Source organism: Cebus imitator, unplaced genomic scaffold (genome assembly GCF_001604975.1).
Source record: "Cebus imitator isolate Cc_AM_T3 unplaced genomic scaffold, Cebus_imitator-1.0 Scaffold612, whole genome shotgun sequence".
Classification (NCBI taxonomy): Eukaryota; Metazoa; Chordata; class Mammalia; order Primates; family Cebidae; genus Cebus; species Cebus imitator.
In genome coordinates, this window is record NW_016107927.1 from 370,793 (window position 1) to 392,088 (window position 21,296).

At 40.2% G+C, this 21,296-nt stretch overlaps 1 protein-coding gene across 2 annotated transcripts in view; it reads left to right on the top strand.

Annotated features, from left to right (window-relative positions):
• The window catches only part of GLUD1 (glutamate dehydrogenase 1), a 36,052-nt gene that overhangs the window by 12,834 nt on the left and 1,922 nt on the right, over positions 1-21,296 (top strand). For both annotated transcript variants that reach the window (XM_037734397.1, XM_017516963.2), the window contains 11 exons: positions 497-577; positions 1,120-1,175; positions 2,681-2,744; positions 8,306-8,400; positions 12,806-12,985; positions 14,248-14,385; positions 14,475-14,612; positions 15,042-15,122; positions 15,984-16,107; positions 16,928-17,019; positions 20,592-20,654. In XM_037734397.1, the coding sequence (XP_037590325.1) occupies positions 497-577; positions 1,120-1,175; positions 2,681-2,744; positions 8,306-8,400; positions 12,806-12,985; positions 14,248-14,385; positions 14,475-14,612; positions 15,042-15,122; positions 15,984-16,107; positions 16,928-17,019; positions 20,592-20,654 (1,112 nt within the window). The remainder of the gene's footprint in view (positions 1-496; positions 578-1,119; positions 1,176-2,680; positions 2,745-8,305; positions 8,401-12,805; positions 12,986-14,247; positions 14,386-14,474; positions 14,613-15,041; positions 15,123-15,983; positions 16,108-16,927; positions 17,020-20,591; positions 20,655-21,296) is intronic.

Genomic DNA, 21,296 nt, shown 5'->3' on the forward strand with positions numbered 1-21,296 from the left:
TTTTTTGAGACTGAGTTTCACTCTTATTGCCCAGGCTGGAGTGCAATGGTGCAGTCTCAGCTCACTGCAACCTCCGCCTCCTGGGTTCCAACGATTCTCCTTCCTCAGCCTCTGAAGTAGCTGGGGTTACAGGTGTGCCCCACCACACCCAGTTAATTTTGTATTTTTAGTAGAGACGGGGTTTCTCCATGTTAGTCTGGCTGGTCTCGAACTCACAACCTCAGGTGATCCTTCTGCCTCGGCCTCCCAAATGCTGAGATTACAGGCATGAGCCACTGCACCCAGCCCCTTTTAACTTTATATATTCATTTTTTCTGGGATTCTGACGTATGAACTGCTTCAAGTGTTTTTGGGCATAGCTTGGGTGTAAATGTAAAAAGTAGATATTTTGAATTTGTAGCTTTCTTTTTTGAAACCTACTGAAGTTTGTTCTAAATATGTCCCCTTCTTTCTCAACCCCCATCCCCTACCCATTTTATTAAAAAAACACCACCAGGTATCCGTTACAGCACTGATGTGAGTGTAGATGAAGTAAAAGCTTTGGCTTCTCTGATGACATACAAATGTGCAGTGGTTGGTAAGTGATCGCCTTTCTTGCTACCTAATGAGAGTTCTGGGGAAATATGTTTACACACAAGGTTACTGTTAAGATTCTATAGAAATATACTTTATCAGAACTGATTTTTTTTTAAGTTGTACTCTCTAAGACCTGCATCATTTTTCAATTAGTCTGAGTTAAGATATAGCCTTTTTTTAAGTGGGGGATTTTTTTATAGGAGCTAATTGGATTTTAAGTCTAGATCTTTGTTTTTAATTCCTTAACATTCTGTAAATAAGACCAAAGTATAGTAGAAGGTTAGTAAATAAGCTATTATCTTTTAGAAGTGGCAAAGAGCACTGATTAAATACATATTAGAACTTGGCTAGCCAATTTTATTGAACAGTTTCTGTTCAATAAAATGTTAAAGTACAGTTTAGAAAAAGATGGTAGGTTATTTCTTGAATTTCTGAAATTCAAGCTTAAAGCATCATCTGTTTTTCTAATACCGTATGGTGCTTTTTGTCATTTTACTTTTTTAACCTTTACATGCGGTAACAACCATCAACCTTCTCTTTCAGATGTGCCGTTTGGGGGTGCTAAAGCTGGTGTTAAGATCAATCCCAAGAACTATACTGTAAGTATTAAAGTGATAATTGTGGGGGTTTTAGTATTTTTGAGACAGAGTCTTGCTCTATCAGCCAGTCCGGAGTGCAGTGGCGTGATCCTAGCACTTTGAGGGGCCGAGGCAGGTGGATCACCTGAGGTCAGGAGTTCAAGACCAGCCTGGCCAACACGGTGAAACCCCATCTTTACTAAAAATGCAAAAATTAGCTGGGCATGGTGGTGTGCACCTGTAATCCCAGCTACTCAGGAGGCTGAGGCAGGAGAATCACTTGAACCCAGGGTGGTTGGGTGTTGGGTGCTGAGGTTGCAGTAAGCTGAGATCATATCATTGCACTCCAGCCTGGGCAACAAGAGCAAACTCTGTCTCAAAAAAAATTAACTCAGTGTTTTGCCATATAAAGGTCACCTTCTTAATATATATATATCCTTTATCATTTTCTGTTCTGTTTGGTTTTGTTTTTATGAGTGTTTTGGGGTTTTTTTTGCTTTTTGTTAAATTAAAAGGTAATTAATGTCTTCATATTGTTAGACAGTTACACTCATATTTAAGAATTACTGTGATCTGACTAGCCAGGTGTAGTGGTGCACACCTGTAATCCCAGCAACTTAGGAGGCTCGGGCATGAGAATCACTTGAACCCAGGAGGCAAAGATTGCAGTGAGCCAAGGTTTCGCCACTGCACTCCAGTCTGGGCAACAGAGCAAGACCCTGTCCCAAAAAGAAGTTACTGTGATCTGAAGTTTTTATGTTGGGATCTCAATCAAGTGACAAATAACTAAGCCTATAAAAATCTTACTCTTTATCCTGTCAGTTCCAAGTTAATTCAAACTGGTTGTCACAATGCTTTACATAGTACTAAATCATCTATATACAAAAATAAATGCATATGAATTTTATTCTCTTTAAAATTCACCATTTAAATGGAATATAATTATATTTCAATTAATCTCTCTCTCTCTCTTCTTTTTTTGGAGACGGAGTTTTGCTCTTGTTGCCCAGGCTAGAGTACAATGGTGTGATCTCAGCTCACTGCAATCTCCGCCTCACATGTTAAAGCGATTCTCCTGCCTCAGCCTCCTGAGTAGCTGAGATTACAAGCACACCTACCACACCCAGCTAATTTTTTTGTATTTTTAGTAGAGACAAGGTTTCACCATGTTGGCCAGGCTGGTCTGGAACTTCCAACCTCAGATGATCCACCCACCTCGGCCTCCCAAAGTGCTGGGATTTCAGGTGTGAGCCACCATGCCCGGCCTTCAGTTAATTAAGATTTAGTATATTTTTCAGTGGGGAATTAGTAGAATGGGAATTTGAGCCCTAGTTCTACTATCTTGTTTTTATGATCTACTTTTTTGATCACTTATTTTCTCACCTTTAAAATGGCAATGCTTACTTTATGAGTTAATCTAAGGATTACATGAAAATGTACTATTAATAGAAAATAATATGCTGGCTATAATCTCAAGCAATTTTTACATCAATTTTTTCTTTCATTTTTGTTTTCTTATTTTACAGGATAATGAATTGGAAAAGATCACAAGGAGGTTCACCATGGAGCTAGCAAAGAAGGGCTTTATTGGTATGTTTGGCCACATAGATTTTGGTATAAAGTGGGAACACCTGAAAGATTCTTAATGTGCAGAGTGGACACAAGGGAGAGGGCTCTCCCACCTCTTCTTCTATACAGACATTGTAAGAGGGTTTTGTTTTTGTTTCTGTTTTTGTTTTTTAAGAAAGAGTCTTGCTGTGTCGCCCAGGCTGGAGTGCAGTAGCACGATCTCAGCTCACTGCAACCTCCACCTCCCAGGTTCAAGCGATTCTTCTACCTCAGCCTCCCAAGTAGCTGGAATTACAGGCATGCACCACCACACTCAGCTAATTTTGTATTTTTAGTAGAGACGGGGTTTCTCCATGTTGGTCAGGCTGGTCTCAAAATCCCAACCTCAGGTGATCCGCCCCTTATGGCCTCCCAAAGTTTTGGGATTACAGGTGTGAGCCCGGCCAATTTAAACCTTTCTGTATATTTCTTTATTTAGAAGGCTTCTAATTTGTTTGAACAAAATATACAAAGTTACTTAATAGAATGCTTGCCCTATCAGTATCAGTATAGTTAAACAAGATAAGGTTTACTCAAATAAGAAATAAAGTGTATTTTTCTCTACTTCTTTTCTCAGCATTTTCCCCACCATGGACAAGTTCCTATGAAATTAAACTGTAAAGCCTGGCATGGTGACTCGTGTTTGTAATCCCAGCATTTTTGGAGGCTAAGGTGGGAGGCTCACTTGAGCCCAGGAGTTCGAGACCAGATTGTGGGCAACATAGCAAGACCCTGTCTCTACAAAAAATAAAAACATTATTCAAGCATGGTGGTACATGCCTGTGGTCCCGGCTGTCCAGGAAGCTAAGAGGGGAGGATCACTTAAGCCTGAGAGGTTGAGGCTACAGTGAGCCATGATCGTGCCACTGCACTCTGGCCTGAGCAACAAAACGAGACCACATCTCAAGAAGAAAGAAAAAAGAAATAAAGCTATTCAGATTCATTTTTAGGAAAATATGTCATGAAATAACCTGATACAGAAATACAGTAAGTGGCCGGGCTCAGTGGCTCATACTTGTAATCCCAGCACTTTGGGAGGCTGAGGCGGGCGGATCACCTGAGGTTGGAAGTTCGAGACCAGCCAGACCAACATGGAGAAACCCTGTCTCTACTAAAAATACAAAATTAGCCGGGCATGGTGGCACATGCTACTCAGGAGGCTGAGGCAGGAGAATTGCTTGAACCCAAGAGGCGGAGGTTTTGGTGAGCCGAGATCGCACCATTGCGCTCCAGCCTGGGCAACAAGAGCAAAACTCTGTCTCAAAAATAAAGAAAGAAAAGAAATACAGTAAGTATACGTAACTCTAAAACTTGACTAGATTTGTCCTGTCTTTCATAATAGACATTTGGGCCTTTGACATGCTGCATACCCAGTACTACTGTGAATTTGTGCATCATTGCACAGAGCCTGTTAACATGAGTTAACTATCTCACTCACACCTTTACAGGAGTACCTACTGATTTTGAGATACAGTGAATTGAAGTCATGTTCAGCCTGTTAATAGCCTTCATAATTTTTTTTAATTTTCTTTTTTTTTTTTTTTTTTTTTTAAAAATTTTTTTTTTTTTTTTTTTTTTTTTTTTTTTTGAGACAAAGTCTTGCTCTGTTGCCTAGGTTGGAGTGCAGTGGCATGATCTCAGCTCACTTGAACCTCCGCCTCCCGAGTTCAAGTGATTCTTCTGCCTCAGCCTCCTATGAGCTGGGACTATAGGCGCATGCCACCACACCTGACTAATTTTTGTATTTTTAGTAGAGATGGGGTTTCACCATATTGGCCAGGCTGGTCTCGAACTCCTGACCTCATGACCCACCCACCTCAGCCTCCCAAAGTGCTGGTTATAGGCATGAGCCACCGTACCCAGCCGCCTTCATAATTTTTATAAGGAATTTCCTCCTTGCCTAAATCTCCAACACATTTAATAGTCTTAAATGGTTTCAGACTTTATTCAGTCATATTTATTTCCCATATCTGCAATATCTCCAGCTTAATTTTATCAGTCTTGATAAGTACCTAATAACTCCAGAGGGCAAAAAGTGATTCATTGGAATACTGAAATAAACAGCTTAAATTCTAGTAATTTGATTTATTTGCTTAATGTGCAAAAGCCTCATTGACCCAGGATGCAGCTAAATTGACATCTGGGCCCGGACAGCTTTGAAGCCTAGGAGGTAGGCAAAGGGAGTATTTTTCTCTCACTCCTAGCCAAACCTTCAAATTTGATGTTACTTATCTGTTATTTCCTGACTGCCCTTTCCACAGAGAGTTTCACATTGAGGCTCAGACCTGAGCCTGAGCCCTGGTTCTGTCACATGGATGTTTTCAGTTTGTCAATTTCTGCAAAACAAAACAAAAAAAGAGGCCGGGATTTTTATAGCAATTACATTGAATCTGTATACCGATTTGTGGAATATTGCCATCTTCCTCACCCCCCCCCCCCCCCCCGCCAAAAAAAAAAAGGGTTTTGCCCTGTCACCCAGGCTGGAGTACCAGGCAGCAGTCACTACAACCTTGAACTCCTGGGCTTAAGCAATCCTCTCACCTCACCCTCCCAAGTAGCTAGAACCACAGGCATGCACCACTGCGCCTGGCTCATTTTTTGATTTTTGTGGGAACAGGGTCTTATTATATATCCCAGACTGGTCTTGAACTCCTGGGCTCAAGCACCCCTCCTACTTCAGCTTCCCAAAGTTCTGGGATTATAGGCATGAGCCACTCCACCTGACCAGTATTGCCATCTTAACTATATTAAGCCTTCCAGTGCTGAATATGAGATGTCTTCATTTATGTAGGTCTCTGATTTCTTGCAATGATATTTTGTAGTTCTCATTGTAGAAGTCTTACAACTAAGTATTTTATTCCCTTTAATACTTGTAAGTGACATTGGTCTATAGTTTTCTTATGATGTCTTTGTCTAGTCTTTGTATCAGGATAATTCTAGCTTTGTGGAATGAGTTGAGAATTGTCCTTTCCTCTTCTGTGTTTGAAAAAGCTTTTGAAAGGTCAATGTTCATTCTTGTGTGTGAGTGTAAATATCACCTGTGTAAACTGAAGTTCTGCAGGTCCCTGATGTCTCCACCTTCCTCATCCCTATGTCTCTGTGCACCAAAATTGCCCTTTCAACTCTTGCTCTATATATAGTCACACGCTGTTACAAAAGTTGCTTTTTTAAAAAAGATGAACTTCCGCCTCAGACCCGTTCTCTATATAAGAATTTATCTGTTGGAGCTGGGCACAGTGGCTCACACCTGTAATCCCAGCACTTTGGAAGGCTGAGGTGGGTGGATCACCTGAGGTCAGGAGTTCGAGACCAACCTGGCCAACATGGTGAAACCCCTTCTCCACTAAAAATACAAAAAATTTGCTGGGAGTGGTGGAGGGCACCTGTACTTCCAGCTACTGGGGAGGCTGAGGCAGGAGACTTGCTTGAACCTGGGAGGCGGAGGTTGCAATAAGTCAAGATTGCACCATTGCACTCTAGCCTGGGCAACAAGAGTGAAACTCCGTCTCAAAAAATAAGAACTAAAAAATATATTCTATTTTTTTAAAATTTTTCTTTAAAAATACAAACTCATCCGTACAAAAAGAAAAATACAACTTTAAAAATGGTTAAACTATTAAATTATTATGTCCCCCTAGAAATTAAAGTTCGTTCTAAGGGCTGTACCCAATTCTTCGTATAAATTTTACTTTTTGTCAACAGAATTGGTATATTGTAATGTTTTCTATAACTCAGGGGCCCAAGGCCTAGATAATCTACTTCTTTGAACAAGTTGTGATATAACAGATACAGGGCTGATATAAGACAACTTTGAAATGGTCAAGGATTGCTTTTTATATTATATTAATGATTAGGCTTATGAGTTTTCTGCTACATACAAAACTAATGAATAGGGATGCACAGATTACAAGTAGCTCCTGAATTTATAGGAAGAATTGGGTACAGCCCTTAGAATGAACTTTAATTTATAGGGGGACATAATAGTTTAATAGTTTAACCATTTTTAAAGTTCTATTTTTCTCTTTGTACAGATGAATTTGTATTTAACAGTTGAAATAATATAGAAAATTATAAACAATATAGAGAGAGAGAGGAAGAGAGAAAGGGGAAGAGAAAGAAAATTGTATGTAAGGGGGAATGTGTTATACATGCTGTATTAAACCTGCCTTTTTCCATATGTATGTTCATGACAATTCCAAGTGATTTGCAACTTATAAGTTATCCTCAGTGGCTCACGCCTGTAATCCCAGCACTTTGGGAGGCCGAGATGGATGGATCACCTTAGGTCAGGAGTTCGAGAGCAGCCTGGCCAACATGGAGACACTCCATCTCTGTTTATTTATATTTAAAAAAAAAAGTTATCCTTTTCGTAGGTATACCATATTTCATTTAACTGACGTCCTAGATAATTAGGTTAGATAAAATCTTAGTAGATAACATTTTGCTTTGTTTGGGAGGAGTATTTCTGCACCTTTACAGATTTGAGTGAGCATCACCTAACATGTTTTTATCAGAGATCTTACTGTAGCTTTCAGTATTAGTGCTGTCAGTGATACTTGTTATTGCGCGTGAGCTAATTTGTTAGCCTAAAACTTTAATTTGCTGTGATCTGAGGAACTGAAAGGTAAGGCCTAAACTTTATATGTGCTAAGTGTCAAATAATAGGTCAAAGTCACATTCTTCCACAAGTAAAAATTATGTGGGGGGCTTAGCACAATTGCTTTAGCAATGTGACTTTCTCCCCTTTTTCTCTGCTTGGTAAGGAGGGCTTATACTCCCATTAGGCAGCATGTTACTATACTATCTCATACATGTCAACTCCCTAACCATAATCCTGCTTATATAGAACACAGTGGTACTATTATCTCTAATTGCATTTTAGTGAAATGAGTCAAGAGAGGCAAAAATGTTTAGCCCCTGGTCACACACTCAGAAATCCTGTAGAGTGGCTTATATCTTGTACATAGCTAACTTCCAAACATATAGCAAGTAAATGCTAGTGGAAGAAATTATTATGTAATGTTATATAACAATATTTGTCTAATTTTTAATTTTATATATATATATATATTTTGAGACGGATTTCACTCTTGTTGCCTGGGCTGGAATGCATTAGGATGATCTTGGCCCACCACAACCTCTGCCTGCCAGGTGCAAGTGATTCTCTTGCCTCAGCCTCCCAGCTACCTGGGATTATAGGCGTGTGCCACCACACCTGGCTAATTTTGTATTTTTAGTAGAGATAGGGTTTCTCCGTGTTGGTCAGGCTGGTCTCGAACTCCTGACCTTAGGTGATACACCCACCTCGGCCTCACAAAGTGCTGGGATTACAGGCATGAGCCACTGTGCCCAGCCATATGTGTCTAAGTTTTATAGTGAAACATTTAATGAATATTTCTATGACTTCGATTAGCTACCTAAATGAGATCTAAAGTTTTCTAGCCATGGTAACTTTGTTATTACAGACACTTGCAAGGATCTTTGTGTTTGAGAAGGATTTTTCTTAAAAACTGGTGCACTGCTCCTTTCCTGTGCCCCCGCAGGTCCTGGCATTGATGTCCCTGCCCCAGACATGAGCACAGGTGAGCGGGAGATGTCCTGGATCGCTGATACCTATGCCAGCACCATAGGCCACTACGTGAGTACCCACTGGAAGCTCCGAGGCTTACACATTTGCTGTCTACAAGAATTAACAGTTTGACTGATTATATCAGAAGTTGAGAATCCCTGGGTTTTTCTATCATTCAGTCATAATCTTTATGTGCATATTATTTTGTGTCTACTTGTCTGTTCTTAAATTGTAAATGTGATGAACACAGATGGAGCCCTTACTTACATGCTGCCCTATATTTGTCACTGGGGTAGGACACTTACTGACCAGGGCAGCCCACTCTGCTAAGACACTATAACATAGCTCAAGAAGCATTCAATTCTGATTTTTCCCTCAAAGAGCTTTCATTTAAAGAGAAACTAAGGCACATAAGCAGATGAGGTATGGAAATAATGTAATACAACAGTGGAGATTATGAATTCTGAAATAAGACTTTCTAGAAGAGATATTTGGGCTAGACCTTCAAAATGGGTAGAAGATGAACATCTAGAGATTTGGAGGATAAGAGGAAGAGAAATAGAGTTCCGATTGTCTGAAGGTAAGGCATATTTGTAAAGGTAATAGAAAGTAAGAGCGAAGGCTGGTTGCAGTGGCTCATTCCCGTAATGCCAGCACTTTGGGAGGCCAAGCCAGGTGCATCACTGAAGCCTAGGAGTTTGAAACCAGCCTGGACATGGGGAAACCCTGTCTCTCCAAAAAATACAAAAATTAAGCAAGCATGGTGGTATATACCTATAATCAGAGCTACCTGGGAGGCACGCTTGAGCCCAGGAGGTTGGGGCTGCAGTGAGCCGTGGTTGTACCACTGCACTCCAGTCTGTGCAATAGAGCGAGACCCTCCTTTCAAAAATAAAGAAGAAAATAAGATTGAAGAGGTTAAGTGAACCAGGACAAAAATGCTAAGCCCTAGTGTTTGTGTTTTACATGGAGAGACTTTGCTGATCCTTTACAGTGGAGAGACTTTGCTGATCCTTCCTTGGGAAAATAGGCTGGCAACAGTGTCCAGCTATACTGGTGCCAGGAGAGAACCTTCTGTGGTGGCACCGCCTTTCCACTGAGCCCAGGAGCCAGAGGACCAAGGAGAGGAGCATTGGCATATGTGAGGCATGTGACAGAGAGACTCAGCAAGACTGGATTCGATATGTGTGGCTTTAAGGAAGGGGACCAGGTTGAGCCCAGAGAGCCAGGAGAACTTGTTTGGGCACTGAGCAGAGGTAGCACCACAGAACTGAACACAAGAGGAAAACGGAACTACTGTCCCTGAAAGGAGTGCAACCTTAAAAAATGAAATATTTAAGGAGTAGGAAGAGAAATGGAGTCAAAAAATACATGTATGCCTAGTACATACAAGGCCAAGTGTAAGCAAGGTATTTACTTCAATTGGGATAAATTGCTGGAATTTATTTTGAAACTATGAAAAAGAAGAACTGGCCCGACCAACTCTTTCAATCCTTTCAAGGTAAGGTCAGAAAAGGCCTCCTAGGAGACATAACCTTCTGGTCTGCACTCAGATGGGTATGTGGACGTGGACTAGGGGAGGGGTAGTGGCAAGTGTTTGGAACAGAAGGAAGTACCTGAGGGAAGGTTCTGAAGTTCAGAAGCTAGGTGAATTGGGAGGCTAAGGACTGATTATTGTGGCCAGAGTTGAGAACGAGAAAGGTGGGTTAAGAAAGCCCAGTAGGAAAAAGGGTCAGGCCAGGTTACTGCTTGGTAGGTAACCATGAGGACTTTGGTCTCTGTCCTGAAAGCACAGGGAAACCAGTGAAGAGCTGGTTTTAAGCAGGTGTGATTCAGCTAAGTGTGCATTTGAAGCCTCGTTGAGGGCAAGAGGCTACTACAGGGGCCCAGACTGCAAAGGGATATGAAGAGGGAACTAGGGCGCAAAGTGTAGCTTCCAGCTAAGAAAAATGGCACTAGAGAGAAGCAGAAAGAAGGCAGCTTGAAAAGTGGCTGTTACCCAAAGAAAAAGGTTTTTGTTGTCTTTTGGCATGTTTATTGGCTGTGAGCCACAGATTCATTGGTGCAAGAGATAGGCCAGGGAGATCCCCCAAGGAAATAAAGGACTGGGGAATTCTTTTAATAGTGAAAAGATAGTCCTTGGAGAAGAGGAAAAATGTGGAAATGTGGACATTTCCTGAGTTGATATCATGCTGTGGCTGGGAACATGGGCAGACCACCTGGAGTCCAACCCTGGCACCTTCACCCATCAGCTCTGTGACTTGGGAGTCTCTGTGCCTCCAATTCCTCATATGCAAAATGACAGCAATAATAGTACCTACTTTGGCTGGGCGCGGTGGCTCACACCTGTAATTCCAGCACTTTGGGAGGCCAAGGTGGGCAGGTCACAAGGTCAAGAGATCGAGACCGTTCTGGCCAACACAATGAAACCCCGTCTCTACTAAAAATACAAAAAAATTAGCCAGGCGTGGTGGCACGCACCTGTGGTCCCAGCTACTCAGGAGGCTGAGATGGAAGAATCGCTTGAACCCAGGAGGCAGAGGTTGCAGTGAGCCGAGATTGCGCCACTGCACTCCAGCCTGGTGACAGAGCAAGACTCCCTCTCAAAAAAAAAAAAAAAAGTACCTACTTTTTGAGACGATCATATGAGAATTAGATGAATAATCCACTGCACTTAGAACAGTGCAAACCAGTGGCAGTAGGCAGTAGCTCATTCTCAGTGCTAGCAGCAAGAGAAAGTCTTGTGAAGCACTGCCCCTTGGATATACTGGTGAACAATTTTCCTTCTTTAAGTCATAAGAAATCTAAAATCAAGGCCTAAGGGAAGGACCCAGTTGTTTTTGTTGCTCATTTCTAATGTGAACTGGAACGTGCCACTCACTATCCTAGCACCACCTAGAAGTGCAGTGTCGGTGGGAGAATTTATTCTTCTCTGGGCTTTTAGGACCATTACGTATGCTGGGGAGCCTGGCAGTTGGCGCCAGCCCTGACCGCAGACAGTATTTCCTTCAACTGCAGCATTTGCATTTTCACTGTTTAAAAGCTTTTGGCACTTGGTTCGCATTTCTGTATTCATAAGTGTTAATTATTCGTGAAAGCAAACCGTGGGAAAACTACTAATTCTATAAATCACTTTACTAGACTGCATTTTTCTTCCTTACTTTCATCCTTTTTGTTGGTAATTATACAAATAATATAATTCCAATTCTCTCTGTAAAAATATTTAAACAATACAGATAAAGAACGGACCATTTCTTAACTCAGCCAGCTGGAACATTAAGGATATGCTGGGAGTTAGGGGTTTGGTGTGAAGTAAGGCATTTTATTTTGTTTACGTAGATAGCAAATTGCTTCAACAAGTTTATTGACTATTTTGTACTTTTCCACTGACTTAAAATTTTATGTGGATTTTCATTTTATATTGATTGCCTGTGCAAATTAAGACTGTCTCTAGTTTCTTCTGCTCCATGGATGAGTTTATTCTGCAGCGTTCTGATTGCCATGTTGGTTGGTTGGTTAGTTGGTTGGTTGGTTGGTTGGTTGGTTAGTTGGTTAGTTGGTTGTTTTTTGAGACGGAGTCTCACTCTGTTGCCCAGGCTGGAGTGCAATGGCACGATCAGATCACTGCAACCTCCGCCTCCTGGGTTCAAGTGATTGTCTTGCCTCAGCCTCCTGGATTGCCATGTTTATAGTATATTTGATGCCTTGGAAGGGAAGACCTCCTAAGCCCCATTCTTATTTTTTCGAATTATACCTGTTTCTGAACAAGAATTTATGCACGTCTTCAATTGAAAGAGGACAGTAAGATGGGTGGTGAAGACTGTTAACCCCCATCTTCACTTTGCAGAGCTAATCACTGCTACCAAAGATACTGTGCTCACACAGAAGCACAGGACTCTCACCCACACATAGCTTTTTCAAAAAATTTCGTTAAATACTTCCGTTAGTCTACTCTTAGATGAACTTGAATATCATGTTATATTAAGTATCAAGTTATATTTAAAAATTCCTTTTTAAAGAGTGGCAGAATACAACATTGAGTCTTCCCATCCAAGAAAATTTTAAAGCCTCTTCCTGTCTCAGGCTCTATTTTGGTGACATGCTCAAATCATAAGTTGATTTTAAGATACTCATGAATGGGATGTGTACCTTGATTTAGTAGCGCTTAAATACTTATTGAAGGAATGAAAGCTTCAGGCTGAGCTAGGTCTACTTTTGTGATGCTATTTGAACTTACTTTTCTACACTCTGTTTCTTCTGTCAGGAAATACAGCCTTATTATATTTTCTAGGAACAGAAAGCTGAAAAAGTGAGTCTTGTCTCTATTGGTAACATGTACCTTAAATACATTCATACACACACACTCCTGATGAGCATAATTTTAGTTAAATGAGAATGTGTTTCGACTTTATTATATTGATTCAACAGAGAAATTGGCTTGACATTTCATTCTTTCAATTACTCCCTCTTACAGGATATTAATGCACATGCCTGTGTTACTGGTAAACCCATCAGTCAAGGGGGCATCCACGGACGCATTTCTGCTACCGGCCGTGGCGTCTTCCATGGGATTGAAAACTTCATCAATGAAGCTTCTTACATGAGCATTTTAGGAATGACACCAGGATTTGGAGATAAAACATTTGTTGTTCAGGTAAAAAAAAAAAAGTTTTCTTAATAACTGATAGGCATTAAGTTTTTAATGGTTTTAGAATTGTAATTTTAAAAAATACGGTTATCTCAAATCTCTTAAAAGTTAAGAGTGGTGGTTTTCAAAGTAATACATCTTTTGTTTTTTGAACCTTGGTATGATTCCTGTAACTAGAACTGATTTAAGTATCACTCTCAAGTACGTGTGAAACTTACCAACTGTCATCAAATTCAACCAAAATATTGGTCAGTATTTAAACTTGAAATTGTATCTAGAAAGGTAACTCTCTTAACATAATTCTCTCAATTTTAAAGTATGTAGAAAGGTTTACACATTGACCCAAATTTGTTTGATGTGTTAACATGTATTTTAATTAGGATAATCTTAATTAAGTTGGAAATTACTTTAAAATAGAAGTGGTGGCTGGGCATGATGGGTCACACCTGTAATCCCAGCATTTTGGGAGGCCAAGGCGGGTAGATCACTTGAGGCCAGGAGTTCAAGACCAACCTGACCAACATAGTTTAGTAGAGACCATCATGTATCTCTACTAAAAATACAAAAATTAGTCAGGTGTGGTGGCCTGTGCCTGTAATCCCAGCTACTTGGGAGGCTGAGGCAGGAGAATTGCTTGAACCCGGGAAGTGGAGGTTGCAGTGAACTGAGATTACATCACTGCACTCCAGCCTAGGCAACCCGATCTCAAAACATAAATAAATAAACGGCGGTGTTAAGTACACCATCGGATCCTCAGTCCTTGATGACCAGATGTCCTGTGTTGTAAAAAGAGATGTCAATAATTTGGAGAAATACAACTTCTATGTTTGATTGTTTTTTTTATTGAGACCGAGGCTCACTCTGTCACCCAGGCTGGAGTGCAATGGCACAATCTTGACTCACTGCAGCCTCTGCCTCCTGGGTTCAAGTGATTTTCCTGCCTCAGCCTCCCAAGCAGCTGGGATTACAGGCGCCTGCCACCATGCCCAGCTAATTTTTGTATTTTTAGTAGAGATGGGGTTTTACCATGTTGGCCAGGCTGGTCTCAAACTCCTGGTGGCGGGTGCCTGTAATCCCAATCATCACATTCTCAAACAGAGAATTTTATTGTTGAAAAGAAACCAGTTGGTACATTGTTTCTTTTAGCAAAAGAATGTTGAGAATGGCTTCTAAATAAACAGAATGTGGATTTACATTGGTCAAAATATGACTCTTGCTATCTCTACCAGGACTTTAATTTTTGTGTCATGGATAATTGTTCTTCACAGGGATTTGGTAATGTGGGCCTACACTCTATGAGATATTTACATCGTTTTGGTGCTAAATGTATTGCTGTTGGTGAGTCTGATGGGAGTATATGGAATCCAGATGGTATTGACCCAAAGGAACTGGAAGACTTCAAATTGGTATGAATACATTCTTATGGCACAGACACTAAATATAAACATTTAAACTCTGGTACAGCTATTAATTGTGATTTTTCAATCAATGGCAGCAACATGGGTCCATTCTGGGCTTCCCCAAGGCAAAGCCCTATGAAGGAAGCATCTTGGAAGCTGACTGTGACATACTGATCCCAGCTGCCAGTGAGAAGCAGTTGACCAAATCCAACGCACCCAGAGTCAAAGCCAAGGTGACAACATTATAGGAACCGGAATCAACATTATCAATGTGAATGACGTTAGTGGGGTCATAGAAAAGTCTGATTGAATTTTCTCTTTCTTTTTAACAGCTTTATTGGCATATATTGCACATACCATACAGTTCACCCATTTAAAGTACATAATCTAATGGCTTTTAGCTATGTGCACAGAGTTGTGCAACCTTACCAAAAAAATGCATCTGCCTGACACTTCTGTTAAAAAAAAAAAAAAAACCCTAGGTAAATAGAAAGGCAAAAGTTAGTTTTATACACTTTGTAGAACAAAGTAATCTTTATTTAATTTTAATGCAACTGTGCTTCTCCCCACAGCCCCCGTTCATATATGCACATCTCTTGCCCTCAATGGAGGGGATTTGACGGTGTCGTTGGCATTTCTCTATGTTCCTGACTCTCTTGCAGATTATTGCTGAAGGTGCCAACGGGCCAACAACTCCAGAAGCTGATAAGATCTTCCTGGAGAGAAACATTATGGTTATTCCAGTAAGTCATCTATATTTATTAGGTTTTATATGTACTTAGAATCATAATTGTCTTTTGCAAGGAATTTGGAGGAAGAGAGGAATTATTCTCCCAAGCACTAGTGAATTCATCTTTATTTCATGTCTGAGAAAATACAGAAGCATGGTTAGTTATAACCCTGTCACTTTTCACTTTGATCTAAACATTTATTCCAGTTTCAGGCTCTTTACCGAATGTCTTTAGCCTTGTAAGAGTCTGGTTATGTAAATGTGCACTGTATTAGAAATACTATTCTAACTTAAGCTCTAAGATTTTCTGTATGATTCCTAACCTTATGCATTTCAAGTGCCCTTTTGGCTTTACTCAGAAAACTAATATGAGGAACACATGCTCAAGTTTTTTTAGCAGGTAAGCATGAGTCTACACCAAAAAGTTAATTAGAAATTAGTGTGGGCTTGGAATGCATTTTAAAGAATCCCCTTTGCTGAAAGACACTGAATGTAACTGAAATGGGCTACCCTTAGGTATAGGAGAAAGAATCCTGTCTTCTGAGAGGCCCTGTCCAATCCACTTGGTTGGTGGGCAAGCCATTCAGTGTGAGAACTGGTAGAGAAGATGCTCTAACCAAAGATTATTAACATTCATTAATTAATAAGCAAAAAAATGATTTTTTTCCCTAAATAGAAAAGGCCTTAGGTGGAATTGGATGGGGAAGGGGGAACTGTTAAATTAAGTGTGAAATTCTTAATAACAGCTAAAATATATTTGCGAAATTCGAAGGTCTGTCTACCATGGTATTTAAATTGAGTTCCTAGGTTCATTTTAAGCTTTTACTAAACCCATCACCTTCTAATTTCTTCGGTGTCTTATTTTTGTGTATAGGATCTCTACTTGAATGCTGGAGGAGTGACAGTATCATACTTTGAGTGGCTGAAGAATCTAAATCATGTCAGCTATGGCCGTTTGACCTTTAAATATGAAAGGGATTCTAACTACCACTTGCTCAGTGAGTACCGATAATCTTGTTCTCTAAAACTAGACTTTTGAGACTAGACTGTAGACTGTAGACTTTTGAGCCAGCTACAAGTCTGTAAAAAGGTACATTTAAGAGAACGTTTCCCTTTGGGAAAGAATGAAGTCTCAGAACAGAAAATAGTAGTTTGTCTCATGAAACTTAGACCAAAAATGTACAATGTCTTCCTGGATATTAACTCTCCCATATACTTAATATTCAGATTTTTATTCTGTGATGTATTGTTCACAGGATATACTCTGCAAGTTAGTAATATTTTTTAAAGTGTGATTTTAAAACCCCACTGTCGATACTCATTTTTGTCTCTGGCTGCTCTTAGTAAAGGCCTATCTAGTGTCAAGAATTGTTTTTGAGACTCCTGATGAGAATACTTGTTTTTCTTTGACTAGAGTAAGCGCCACAGTTAAGAGTAGAATTTCTCATCAAGCTGAAATAAGACCAAGACCTCCAACTGAGCTTCTACACTCAGCCCACTGTGAGAATCTGGGTGAAGTGTTCCATCTACTTTCTTTTCTTTTTCCCCCAGCGTTTTCTTTTTAATAGAGCCAAGGAAAAACCCTTGTAATGGGTGTTATGGAAACAGAGCAGTGACCTAAATTCACATTTATATAGGAAATTGGCAATGTGTTTTATTCCTTTTTGACTGAGTTTTAAATGATTAACCCCTTTATGTCATTAAAACCCTGTGTTTGTTTTCAGGCTACAGTTACAGTTTAGGACTACTTTTGGTTCTACTTCATTTTTTTTTTTTTTTTTCTGTTAGCCATGTCTTGATCTCTCGGTTTTTTTATAGTGTCTGTTCAAGAGAGTTTAGAAAGAAAATTTGGAAAGCATGGTGGAACTATTCCCATTGTACCCACAGCAGAGTTCCAAGACAGGATATCGGTGAGTGTGGTGACCCCACAGTTGTCCTTTAGCACACGCTGTCTGCCCAAAAGAGCTGGTTAGACTGATTTCAGTTGCGGCGTAGTCATTTGTAATTAATTAGCTTGACAGTAACTGCGAGACATGTGTGTTTTGTACCTTCCTTTTTCATTACATTGTAATACTGGAGTAAGAATCCTCATGACTACTAACAAAAAAAATTTTTTTGAGACGGAGTTTTGCTCGTTGCCCAGGCTGGAGTGCAGTGTGCAATCTCGGCTCACCGCAACCTCCGCCTCCCGGGTTCAAAGGATTCTCCTGCCTCAGCCTCCCAGGTAGCTGGGATTACAGGCATCCACCGTCATGCCAGGCTACTTTTTTGTATTTTTAGTAGAGGTGGGGTTTCTCCATGTTGGTCAGGCTGGTCTCAAACTCCCAACCTCAGGTGGTCCACCCCTCTTGGCCTCCCAAAGTGCTGGGATTACAGGCATAAGCCACCATGCCTGGCCTAATAAAAAATTTAAAATAAATAATAGTTCTGCTTTTGGTATTTTTTACGCACATGTTTTAACAGTGAAGGATTATTATGTATTTTAGTCATTTTAAGCTTCAGAGAAATAGGAAGAATTGAAAAGTAAGCATTAGATTGAACTATGTGGGAGTCCAGGAGTTTGAAACCAACCTGGGGAACATAGCAAATCCCCATCTCTACTGAAAGAAAAGAAAGAAAAAACTTCTTTACCAGTAAATGATGGAAGACATGAAAAACAAAGTCACAGCACATAAATAAGCCTGGGGGAAAAATTTAACCTCATTGTTAAATACAGATTTTAAAGGGGTTTTTTAAAATTTATTAAATTAACAAAAACAATTAATGGACCTTATATATACCACGTATGTGGTGAAACAGCTGTGCCTTTACTCTAGTGGCAGTGCAGATGGGTGCGGCTCTTTGGAAAATTTGAAGAGCTGTTGAAGTGTTCCTGCCCTTTGGTCCTATGATAATCTCCCCTCTGGGAATTTATCCTAAGAAAATAATTTAAGAGAGGAGGAACAACTCCATGCATGATGATGTTATTGAAATTATGTGTAGACAGTTTTAAAATTTGGTTTCATTTGAAGTCCAGTGGCAAGGAAATGGCTGCGTTATAATACATCTTCTTAGGAAATATTCAATCATAGAGGATAATTTAAGAATATATTGCAATGGCTAAGTTATATCTTATGAAATATTCAGTGATGGAAAATAGTTCTCAGACTATATTGTTATATGGGAGAAAGTTAAAGATTTTGTTTTAAAGGCAAAAAAAACTGCTTTAGCCATTCTGGGTACTACCTGTGCCCCTCAGTAAACCTTCCTTTTTCCTACAGGGACGTCTCTGTTCTGGTCCTTCTATCTGGAATACACAGATCCCCTCCCTATTTAAGTGTCACTGCAGCTCTGTAGCTCTCTCTGAAAGTCTCCTCTGTGCCACTGTTTTTACATCATATCCATCACAAGTGACTAGCAGTGCATTGGAAGGGCCTGCTGCCAGAGGGCTGTTGACCCCTCCCTTTAGTCACCCCACTGCCCAGCATATGCCTTGTCAATCAAAAAAAATTTTTTCCAGCTCTTTCTCTCTAGTTTCCCCCTCCCCATTTGGCCCGATCAGGAATCACATCGTTGACCCTGCCATGTTTCTACTGTCCCTCATGCCCCCAGTGCCCTCACTTCCCTCCTTATCTAACTTAAATTCCATGCTCCTTCGTTACAGTCACTCACCAGTCGTGTTTCCTTTGTCATTGTTAACCCTAAGTCCCAGTGGTCTCTTCCTTGCCTCTATCCTATAGGAGGCCCAGCTGGCAGTTCATGCCCTGACCACTAACCTCAAGTAGGCACTCAGAGCTTCATAGCAATCTTGCTACTTTTCTGTGTTCCATTCATTCTCCCCACCTCCTGAGTGATTATATCATATTTTCTCCTCTTCTCACTGCCCTGCACCCCAGCTCATGACCTGCTATCTGCTCACAGATAAAACAGGCACCCTGAGAACTTCCACATCTACCCAGCTCCTGGTACCTATCCCCAGTCCTCTGTCATCTCTCTTCTAATAGATCAGCTCTTTGTGCCTTCATTTCTTAGGTCCAGTTCTTGTTGTGGACATTGGATGGTTTGTCCTCAGATACACTGCTCTAGCAAACCTGTCCCTCTCTCGTACATTCAGCAGTTTTCCATGAGTCATTCCTGTCAGCTTACCAAATGCTGTTTTAAAAAATATATAAATCTTATTCCCACTTACCTTTACAGTATTGCCATTTGTTTCCTGTACAGCAAACCTCCTTGGAAGAGTGGTATATACTCAGTCTCTAATTATTCTTCTTTACTTGAACCTACTCCACCAAGACTACTCTTGTCAAGACGACGAGTGACACTAACATTGCCAAATTCAGTAGCTCTGTTTCAGTCCATCTTACTTGACCTGTTAGCAGCCCTTGTCACAATCAACACCCCCACCTTGAAATATTTTCTTCCCTTAGCTTCCAGGATGCCACATTCTCCTTATTTTCTTCGTACCTCACTAAACATTTCTTCTCAATTGCGTCTTGCTGGTATCTCATCAACTCACCACTCTCCTAACATTGGAAAGCCTGAATCCCTAAACCACTTTTCTATATAGATTGAAAACTTCAGTGATGTACTTAGCCTCGTGGTTTTAAGTCCATGTATATACACTGTCTTCCCACTAGAATATAAAGTCTGTGAGAACAGTATTTTGATTTTATTCTCTGCCGTGTCCCCTAGTACCTCGAAGACTATGTACTCAGTAAGTGTCCAAACTGTATCAGTGACCCGCTTTAAGTTTTTATCTGGCATATGTGTTTTGTAGCTTCATATGTCACATTAAGAGTGGTAGTGAGTTAATTGTCTTTAATTTTTTAGAAAGCATTCCAAGAAACAAATTAGGAAAGAGATAAGCTGACTTGATGGTGGAGGCCCTGGGTCATATCCCAGCTCTAAACATAGATATCTGTAACCTTGGCCAATTTATCTGGTCATTAGTTTCCTCATCAGTAAAATTAAAACGCTGCTAAAATCCATACAGCTTTAAAAGTTGCTTGTACTACTGAATACATAGGCAGAATTCTACCCCTTAGCCACTATGGGGTTTAATCAGATTCCTTTCTGTGTTCTGTCTGGTGTCCCTGTTCTCTGTGGAGCTGAGGTGAACGCACCATGGCATGATCAGCGTAACACATTGCTCAGTGCATCCACGTCTCCATGAGTGGAAGGTGCTCATCTTACTGCATGCCCTCATCATGTCGCTGTGTCCATAAACTGTCTTTATTGTTTTACCGTGATCTTGTTTCATGAGTATTTGTTTGCTGTAAAATATAATAAAAATAAATTGTGGTTAACAAGCAGCTGTTTCAGTAAGTATCAAGATTCTGTATTTTGATTCTGTATCTTGATACTGTACAGAAATGACACATAGCTTTGCTGAAAGAAAAGTTCTGTCTGGTCATATATTAACTTAAGAATCCTTTGTAATCTTATACAGGACACAAAGCAGGTCTTTGTGGTTTTGTTAAACTTGTGTTCTTTTTCCTAATAGGGTGCATCTGAGAAAGACATCGTGCACTCTGGCTTGGCATACACAATGGAGCGTTCTGCCAGGGTATGTGTGCAGATGCTGTTTGCCTTCCTGCTAGTCACATGAAGTGCAACTCAACCGTGTTATCTCAGCTGCCAGATTGTGTGTGCTGATAGAAAATAGCAATCTGTGAAATGGTCCTCATTTGTGTGTAGCAAAACAAATGCTTTTTCAGTCTCAGATGATGAGCAATTTTTTTAGAGTCTTCAAATATGTTTCTGAGGCTTTGGAAAGAAATAATAAGGCCAAGTTAGGATGTAGTGATGTTGGCAGCTAGCCCAATATTGAGTCGTTAGCCAAATTGGATTGCAGCTCAGTGAACCAAAACTGTGTTAGAGCTACAGGAGGCTACCTTACTATAGAATCTGGTATAAGCAAAAGTTACTTTGACTGCTTGATCCCTACTTTAAGGCTTCAACCACAGTTTGGGTCCAGTTTTCCTAATTTCTTGGGTTCAGATTCTATCTGCTTGGATTTATATTGAAATAGCATAAGCAGATATTGATGAAGAAGGTGGTGCTTCTTAGTGCTGTTGTTTTTATTGTTGATTTTTTATTGAGATAGGGTTTATGTGCTATAAATTCAGCCTTTTAAAATATACAATTCAGTGTCCTTTATTATATATACTAGCCATTACCACTATATAATTTTAGAACATTTTCATCA